The 9139-nt window shown below is 46.1% G+C and overlaps 2 protein-coding genes across 8 annotated transcripts in view; both read left to right on the top strand.

The window, feature by feature from the left end:
- Positions 1 to 3567: 3567 nt before the first annotated feature.
- Positions 3568 to 4448, top strand: LOC119309021 (19 kDa globulin-like). The gene has a single exon (XM_037585143.1). It carries the CDS (start codon positions 3652 to 3654, stop codon positions 4327 to 4329), a length of 678 nt encoding a protein of 225 aa, XP_037441040.1. The 5' UTR covers positions 3568 to 3651; the 3' UTR covers positions 4330 to 4448.
- Positions 4449 to 8279: 3831 nt separating this feature from the next.
- LOC119348853 (glutenin, high molecular weight subunit 12-like) overlaps positions 8280 to 9139 on the top strand; it is a 2647-nt gene continuing 1787 nt past the window's right edge. For 2 of the 7 annotated variants that reach the window (XM_037616851.1, XM_037616847.1), the window contains exon 1: positions 8280 to 9130. In XM_037616851.1, the coding sequence (XP_037472748.1) occupies positions 8344 to 9130 (787 nt within the window). In that variant the 5' untranslated portion in view covers positions 8280 to 8343. Of the gene's footprint in view, positions 9134 to 9139 lie in introns of all 7 variants that reach the window. The other 5 variants (XM_037616850.1, XM_037616846.1, XM_037616853.1 and 2 more) reach the window with 4 other exon arrangements.

Here is a 9139-nt window from a genome sequence, read left to right as displayed (position 1 = left end):
ACTGAGTTGTTTTGATTTGTTTTTTTGTTTTACTTTGCCATTTCTACAGTACAGAACTTATTGCCAAATTCATTGTACGAAAAAAAATCTGCACAAAAAAAGTCTGGCCTGGGGCTCGAACCCAGGACCAGTTGGTTGTAACTATGCGTTCAATACCAATGGGCTAGTGCTGGTGATTTGTTTGACTAGTATCGGCCAAACTTATTATATGTTGTTAGCCACGTCCTCTTTTCAGCGTGCGTAGCAGCTGGCAGCGTGGACCAGTCGTTTCAGATTCTACTACTTTATTACGTGTCCACCCACCACGCCCTCTCCTCACTCGCCCACTCGTCGGTCGCACTGCCCACTCCACTTCCCCCTCTCTCCTGTCGAAATCACCGCCGACAACCACCGCCACCGCCGTCGCCATGGAATGGCAGCTCGCCATCGAAGCTCTCGGCGGCAACAACAAGGAGATCCGGGCGCAGTACAGGGAGATCGCGCGCTGGTTCCCCAGTATGGCGATGCTCAGGAACCACGCCCGCGGCCTCGTGAAGGTGATGACGGCTGATGAAAAGCAGCGCGCCTTCCACTCTGCCGGCCGCACCATCCCGGTGCCGACCATTTTGCTCTGGGCGATGCGCGAGGTGCAGCGCTCCCCCGACCCCAGGCAGCGCGCCAGATGGTGGATGTACCGCTCATCCACCACGCCACCGGCCGCCGCGGACGACGTCACCGAAGCCGTCCTCGCTGTCCCAGCCCCAATCAACAACGCCCTCTGGCGCAATCCATGGGTCCTTGGGCCCTCTGACGACTCTGAGGGCGAGTCTTCTGACGACGAGTCCACTGACGACGAGTCCAGTGAGGAGCCCTCTGACGACTCTGACGACGAGGTGGATGAGGTAGTCGTCCTCTCCGACGACGAGCCTGAACTGCAGATGCTGGCTCCCGTCCTCGACGCCATGGAGGGGGATAGGAACCGCCCAATCCACGTGGATGCGCTGCCAGAGGTGGACGATCTCCCAGACGGCGTCGTCGTGAAGCAAGAACAAGATGGCGGTGAGGATGATGTGCTGGAGCCGGCGCCGGGCAAGAAGAAGAGGGCGGTCGTGACTGCGGTGCGCCGCTCGCACCGCCTGAAGATGCTGAAGAAGGAGGAGTGAACTGCTGCACTAATATTCAGTTTCGTCAGTCCTGAACTTTCTTAAGTGCAGTAAGTTCCTAGGTTCAGTTTCGTCAGGCACTATCTACTAGTAGTTCATCTTTATGTCAGGCACTATCTAATAGTAGTTGCTATATATGTCAGGCACTATCTAATAGTAGTTGCTATCTATGTCAGACTATCTATGTTAAGTTATTTGTCAAACTATCTAAGCTAATTGCTATATATGTTAGTTGCTACTTCCAACTATGTCAGTACTGTCAGTTATCACACGTGATATAAGCAGAGTAAAACAACCTCATCATAGATAAAACATTCTTACTTACTTAACTTAGCATGAGTACTTAGCATAGTAGGTCTTAACATAATAGTCATTACATCATAGATAAAACCAAGTAGTTCTTAAACCATAGTAATACCTCCCTCCCTCATACCATTCTGAAAGCACATGAAACTTTCCCAAAATATACACCTAACATGCATGACATTCCAAGGCCAGCTATATATATAGGCCTACTAATTACTTAACCCACAAACCAACCACTTCACTCATTCATAATTGCCTTGATCCTCTCCAGCTTAGCTTTGCTGTCATGCCCAGCATTGAGCAGATCAGCAAATAAGATACTCTAACTTCTTCTTCTCTTGCTTAAGTAGGTCCCTGTCCCCCTCCACTTCCTTCATGGCCTTCCTCATGTTCTGAATGATCTCTGCTTGGCTTTGAAGAATGCACCTTTGCTCCTTGGCAAGCTTCAGCTTTTCCATACTTAACTCAATCTTTGCCTGATCCTCAAGTTGTTTCTTCTTCTCAGCTAGTTCATTGATTGCCTGACTGGTATAGTCCATGTCATGAGACATCTTGCCATCTTGATAGTCAAATAGGTTGGATACATCTTCCACCAACTGGCTGTAGTTGTTTGACAGGAAATCAATTTCCTTCTGTAGCTTGGCCACCTCTTTCTCATGGGCTTGTTTGTCATTCACCCTGCCCAAGTTCTGCTCATGATACATGTCCCAAATCCTGGTTAGGCACCTTTGTAGAATCTCTGGCCAAGGACCATCCACCCACTCCACAACCCCACAGTTCACACCTTCATCCTACAGAAGCAATTATTTATAATTAAGCACAAAGCACTTAGTAACAAACTTAGTACAGAAACCAAAAGTCATAAAGTCATTTCATTTAGCTGAAACCCTTTGTTTACATCAATATGCACCTGACTTAGCATCAGAGATAAATTCAGTTAACAGCTACATTTAGCAACAGAGATAAATTCAGTTAACAACTACATTTAGCAGTAGATATAAATTCATTTAACTCTGTTCTTTTTCAGTTAACACCTACTCTGTTCTTTTTCAGTTAACACCTACTCTGTTCTTTTTCAGTTAACACCTACTCTGTTCTTTTTCAGTTAACAACTATATTCTCAGGTTCATAATACACTAAAGATATCTGCTTGTAGGTGTTATCAGGTTCAGTCATGTATTGAATTCAGTTAACTAAAGATCTACTTTCATATATAGCTTCCACATGCTGCAGCACACATCTCTGCACCACATGCTGCACCACACATCTCACATCTCCAGCAGCAAAACACATCACACATCTCCAGCAGCAAAACAAGTTAGCGTTCAAGATTTAATACCTGCTGCACAGGACAACCCAGGAAACGCCTGCCAGTCAAAGCACCTTCAAAAGCCACCATCTTCTTCGGCCTCTGATGATGCATCATGCACGTCGGCTCAGATTCAGTGTAAGAACCACAGAAAGATGGTTCCACCACAGTGTCAGGGGTTTCCTGCAAAAGAAACTTCGAATCAAACCAAAAGCAAATTGGAATCTCCAATTTGGATGAACTAACCCTAACCCTAACTCTGTTTCACCATTATGCACTTACAAATAGCTGCTGATCCAATGAAACCATGTTGATGTCCTCGTCCGAGCTGTCCTCGTCATACCAGGATGGCATCCTCACCTTCGACCGGCAGCAATGGCCGCGGCGGCGACGGCGATAGGCTGACCTAGGTCAGAGGACCAGGGAGAGGGAGAGGGAGAGGATGGAGTGAGGACGAGTGAGAGCGAGCGAGGAGGAGGAGAATGAGCGGCTGAGCTCGCTCTCACTTATTGGCCCACCGACAGGCGCCGTTCCGACAGCGGACGGGTCGTTAACGGCCATTTACGCGCGGCGGGCGACCGTTAGCCAACGTGGCGCCTGATTCGCGGGCCCAACCGGTCAGATTCGGGGTTAGCGCGGGCGAAGCGAGCGATTTCACGAGTTGGTAGTTTTTTGCCACGGTTTAGTCCAAATTTGGTAGTTTTTCGCACAAAAACGTAAAGTGTTAGTTTTTCGTCACGTTTCCGTCAATTGTGATAGTTTTTGGTTAAATACTCCCAAAATCCGTCACTCCAGCGTGATCGTCTCATTTTCAATCTCAATCTCTTCAGCATCTCACCACACAACAAATATACAACAATCGGAAACGCAACCACATTTCGTACTGGAAACAATATGGGTAGGTTCGTCTTCTTTGCGCTGTTCCTGGCGGCCCTGGTGGCCGTCTCCGCTGCCCAAGGCGTGCTCGAGCAGCGCCTCGCGGACGCGCAGTGCCGGGGCGAGGTCCGGGAGAAGCCGCTCCACGCGTGCCGGCAGATCCTCGAGCAGCAGCTGACCGGCCGCGCCGGAGAGGGCGCCGTCGGCGTCCCGCTGTTTCAGGCGCAGTCGGACGCCAGGGAGCGGTGCTGCCAGCAGCTCGAGAGTGTCAGCCGCGAGTGCCGCTGCGCCGCGCTCCGCGGCATGGTGCGGGACTACGAGCAGTCCATGCCGCCGCTGGGAGAAGGGCGCCACGGCTCGTCCGGGGAGCGTCAACCAGAGCGGGGATGTTCCGGTGAGTCCACGGCGGAGCAGCGGCAGGAGGTACAAGGGGGTCAGTATGGCAGTGAGACAGGAGGAAGCCAGCAGCAGGGAGGAGGCTACCACGGGGTGACCGTCGGGCGTGGTGGCCAGCGGCAAGGACAGGTGCTCTGTCACAAGAGGCCGCAGCGGCAGCAGGGAGAAGGATTCTCCGGCGAGGGGGCGCAGCAGAAGCCGCAGGCCGGTCGCGTGAGGTTGACGAAGGTACGGCTACCGACCGCGTGCCGGATCGAGCCCCAGGAGTGTAGCGTCTTCTTTGCCGACCAGTACTACTAGGCTAGCTGATTGGTCGATGCAATGTGTGAGCTCTGATAATAAGTGCGACCTGTAATCACAATCCTCCATGCGGAAATGACAGTGATAATGAAAGAGCAATGAATAATGAAATGAGTTTACTTGGCAGAACCGGTTAATTATCCCGTAATTCTTACTTTCAAAGTTTTAAAGTTGCGCATCTAACCGTTTAATTATCCGTAATTCTTAGCTGCCACCTGTTAGTAACAAAAACATTAGAATTAGTTACAAGCTAAAAGATGCGCAACTTGATTGGCTTCCGTAGGACAACGAGCGTCAACATCTTTGTAAATTGCAGGCGCAACACCAATTGAATTGCCTCCATTCTTCGCTAATTATTTTAAAATAATACATTATTTTAATTAAATTTCAAAAATGTTACGTGGTAATTATATTTTTTAAAAATAATACCCAGTTGGCCTACTGCTGGCCGATTGGCCCCCAGTCGGCCCACTGCCAGCCAATTGGATCCAGTTGGCCTACTGCTGGCTGATTGGCCCCTAGTCAACCCATTGTCGACCGATTGGATCTAGTCAGCCCACTGCTGGCCGATTGGCCTCCAGTCTGCTTCCTTTATGCCGACAGGTGCATGCACTCTTTTTTCGTTGAATAGGTATTTGAAAAATATTGAAGAAGTATTTGAAAAATGTTGAATAGGTATTTGAAAAATGTTTAACAAGTATTTAAAAACTGTTGAATATGTACTTCTTCAACATTTTTCGAATACCTATTCAACAGTTTTCAAATACTTGTTCAATATTTTTCAAATACTTCTTTAACATTTTTCAAATACCTATTCAACAGAAAAATGGGTGCATGCACCTGTCGACCTACAGGAAGCAGACTGGGGCCAATCAGCCAGCAGTGGGCCGACTAGATCCAATCGGCCAGCAGTGGGCCGACTGGGTATTATTTTAAAAAATAATATAATTACCGCGTAATATTTTTGAATTTAATAAAAAGTGTATTATTGTTTAAAAAAAGTAGCCCATTCTTCATCGTGCCGGCAACATCATACAACTTGAATTCACTAGAATTGTGTTACACCCCACCTGTCCAGCGAGGACCGGGCTATTTCGGAGGGCGATAGCCTCTGCCATGCCAGCCGAGTTGACGTAGATTACAACGCAGTTGCTTGCCTGCCATGATTATCATAAACCACCACACCTGAAGCGTCATTCTTCTTGAGAATGATGAAGGCCGCATCAACATTAAGTTTTACATAGTTCTCTGATGATTTCTCCCGGCCTTCTCTGCGAGTTGCCCACCTTTTTATTTTTTGCTCGCATATAGTTAAGACATAACGGTTGTTAAGTTTTACATATTTTGCTACCCGCAAAAAAAAAAAGTTTTACATAACTATAATTGTATTTTTTAGTACTATAAGTTATGCTTAGAATTGATTGCATGCTAAACACAATTAATAAATGGTGGATTATGTGGCACAACAAACAACTATTGCCAAATTTTCTGCATGCATGATTTCACTTGGATTCCTTCCTAGTTTTTTTCCAGGAATTCTTTCCTAGTTGATCCGCTTCCCCATTGATGCATCCTTGCCTCAGGCAAACAACTACAATCTCTAGTGGTGATGAATGCTTTGTTGTTAATACAAGTTTCTCTTAGTTATGAGCGGAACGGGAAGTAATATACACAAGTTTTTGCACCAAACCTAGCGGCAAGGTGGCATTGGAGGATTGAGGACGTTTGTGTTTTTTCTTGTGGGGATGTCTGCATTTGTTGTTGAGGAGGATTGCGACAATCTATCTTTTGCCCGTTTTATTATTTGTTCAACATTTTATTTGCTTCCATGTGTATCTATTTTTGTTGCCGATACAATGAATAAGGTTAACAAAGCATAATTTAGCAACCACAAAATGTGTATTAGGAGTCAGGGCCGGGCCGACAAACTCAGGGGCCTTGTGCCAAACTCTAAAAATGGGCCTACCATTAGAAGAACGTCCGGCAAAGAGATGCACTGCAACATATGACCAAAACGTTATCCATGATCGAGTACAATTTCTTAGTGCTTTTTTCATCAAAGTTATATTTGAAACATTTTAGAAAATTTGCCTTAATTCCCCCCCATGGCGTTTCCATCAAAAAATGCGTTAAAACCTACCTATATAAAGGCAATAAGGGAAAACACTTCAGGATACCTTCCAAGCTAAGGTGTCTTTCTTTAGATGGTATGCTAAGCTGTTCTTCATGACGCCTCAAATCATTATTCTGCAAGAAAAGACTAAAAAGAACGCTAACTATGGACTTAAAGGTTTACAAACGTCGAGCGGACAAGGAGTCTTATATAATTCCAGTAGCATTTATTCCATTTTGCTTCACATAGAAAATGTAGCTGAGGTGGCCAATGTTTATTTTGGCTCGTGTGAGGTCGCCGGTTCGATCTCAGAAGCAACGCTGGAATATCCCATATATATTTATTTTTCAGAGTGGTTTTGCTCGGGTGCCTCCAGCGTATGGGCTGAAATTCGCCCCCCCTACAAATCATGGGCCCTGTGTGGTTCGCGCAGGTTGCACATGCCTTGGCCCGGGCGTACTAGGAGTGTACCTGGATTATGTTGGACGATGGGAGATGAAAGTGATGTATTAATTAACAAAGATAATGAAGCTTAATTTTCTTATATGTTGTTAATATTGACAAGAAACAAACAGCTAACTCAAAGTTGCGGTTACACATTCGTAATCTTCTATATCCAAATAACATATCCCTCTCAACATGCAAACATGTCACCTCAGCATGTAGCATGCATGGAAAAATGTCCACTTCAACATGCAATTATGCATCAAAATTTTCATTTTACTAGGCTATTTATTTGATAAAATTTCACAAATATACAATAATCAAACACAATAGATCATATGTGTTTTCATTTTTGGTTCTCACATTTTTACTCAAAATATAAATGTTTCATATAACCAAATTTCATTCAAATATACTGCAAAATATTTCTGCGACAACATGTGGGGTATATCTAGTTATAAGGAAATATTTGTGATGGCCTGCAAGTTATAAGGCCAAGGAGAGAAGAAGTGCGCCGTCTACAGAGGCCAGGGAAAGACAATGGACATCCAGAGAGGTGGGGGCGGGGAAGAAACACATGGAGATCATAGAAGAACATAAGAGGTTAAACATAGGAGGAGGATGTAATGGACAATAAAATCCACATTACTTGAACTCATTTGGGAAGTGGAAAAATCCCCTATTTTGGTGTAAATCAAACTAATTGACGCGAGTTTTCTCTGAAGATCCTATGTTAATTTTAGACATGAATGACCAAAGGTTTCAGTTAGTTGAGTTTTGTCATCGAAAGGTGTTTACATAAGTCCAAAAATTCTACCAGCTTTTGGTACGGTGCGTCATAGCACAGATAAATGTTGTGAGTCATTAGATAGATATTGTGAGTCATAGCATGGATTTGTGTTGCCTGGAAATCCAACTACATGACAAGAAACAAACATAAATGGGCTTTTGAAGGATGATTTATCAACTTACCTTATCCATGCAAGCTACCTTCCATTAGTCGATATGCTTAGAAGCTTTTAGTGACCGCAGATCTGCAAAAGCAATGGCTAACAGACACATATTCTCCCAAACCCCAAGAAGTATAACCACTTCTCTTAGATAAAAATAGCAGATCGATATACAAACGTCTACACTTCTGCAAACAGTACCCAGAAGTCAGAATTAGGATTGAACCGATTACGTGGCTTTAGCAGACTGTCCAAAAATCTGTTTTGCAAAACTCCAATTGCTCCTTGCTTATCCAGCTTCTTTTGTGTTGGCAAATTGTGCTTTTCCAACTGACTTTATTCTTCTCACGTTTCTTCTTAGGCTAAACTAACCACGCCGTGCACACAACCATTGTCCCGAACCTTCACCACGTCCCTATAAAAGCCCAACCAATCTCCACAATCTCATCATCACCCACAACACCGAGCACCACAAAATAGAGATCAATTCACTAACAGTCCATCGAGATGGCTAAGCGGTTGGTCCTCTTTGCGACAGTAGTCATCACCCTCGTGGCTCTCACTGCTGCTGAAGGTGAGGCCTCTAGGCAACTACAGTGTGAGCGCGAGCTCCAGGAGAGCTCGCTTGAGGCATGCCGACAGGTCGTGGACCAACAGTTGGCCGGTCGGCTGCCATGGAGCACGGGGCTCCAGATGCGATGCTGCCAGCAGCTCCGAGATGTTAGCGCTAAGTGCCGCCCCGTCGCCGTCAGCCAAGTTGTAAGACAATATGAGCAAACCGTGGTGCCGCCTAAGGGCGGATCCTTCTACCCTGGCGAGACCACACCACTGCAGCAACTCCAACAAGTAATATTTTGGGGAACATCTTCACAAACAGCACAAGGGTATTACCCAAGCGTAAGTTCTCCTCAGCAGGGGCCATATTATCCAGGCCAAGCTTCTCCACAACAGCCAGGACAAGGGCAACAGTCAGGCAAATGGCAAGAACTGGGACAAGGGCAACAAGGGTACTACCCAACTTCTCTGCATCAGTCAGGACAAGGACAACAAGGGTACTACCCATCTTCTCTGCAGCAACCAGGACAAGGGCAACAGACAGGACAAGGGCAACAAGGATACTACCCAACTTCTCTGCAGCAGCCAGGACAAGGGCAACAGATAGGACAAGGGCAACAAGGGTACTACCCAACTTCTCCGCAGCACCCAGGACAAAGGCAACAACCAGGACAAGGGCAGCAAATAGGACAAGGGCAACAACCAGGACAAGGGCGGCAAATAGGACAAGGGCAACAATCAGGACAAG

This window comes from Triticum dicoccoides, chromosome 1B (genome assembly GCF_002162155.2).
Source record: "Triticum dicoccoides isolate Atlit2015 ecotype Zavitan chromosome 1B, WEW_v2.0, whole genome shotgun sequence".
NCBI classification, from domain to species: Eukaryota; Viridiplantae; Streptophyta; class Magnoliopsida; order Poales; family Poaceae; genus Triticum; species Triticum dicoccoides.
This window is presented reverse-complemented; position numbering and strand designations above follow the sequence as displayed.

Coding starts and splice junctions, on each gene's coding strand:
- LOC119309021 (XM_037585143.1), top strand. CDS start 3,652: ATGGGTAGGTTCGTCTTCTTTGCGCTGTTCCTGGCGGCCCTGGTGGCC.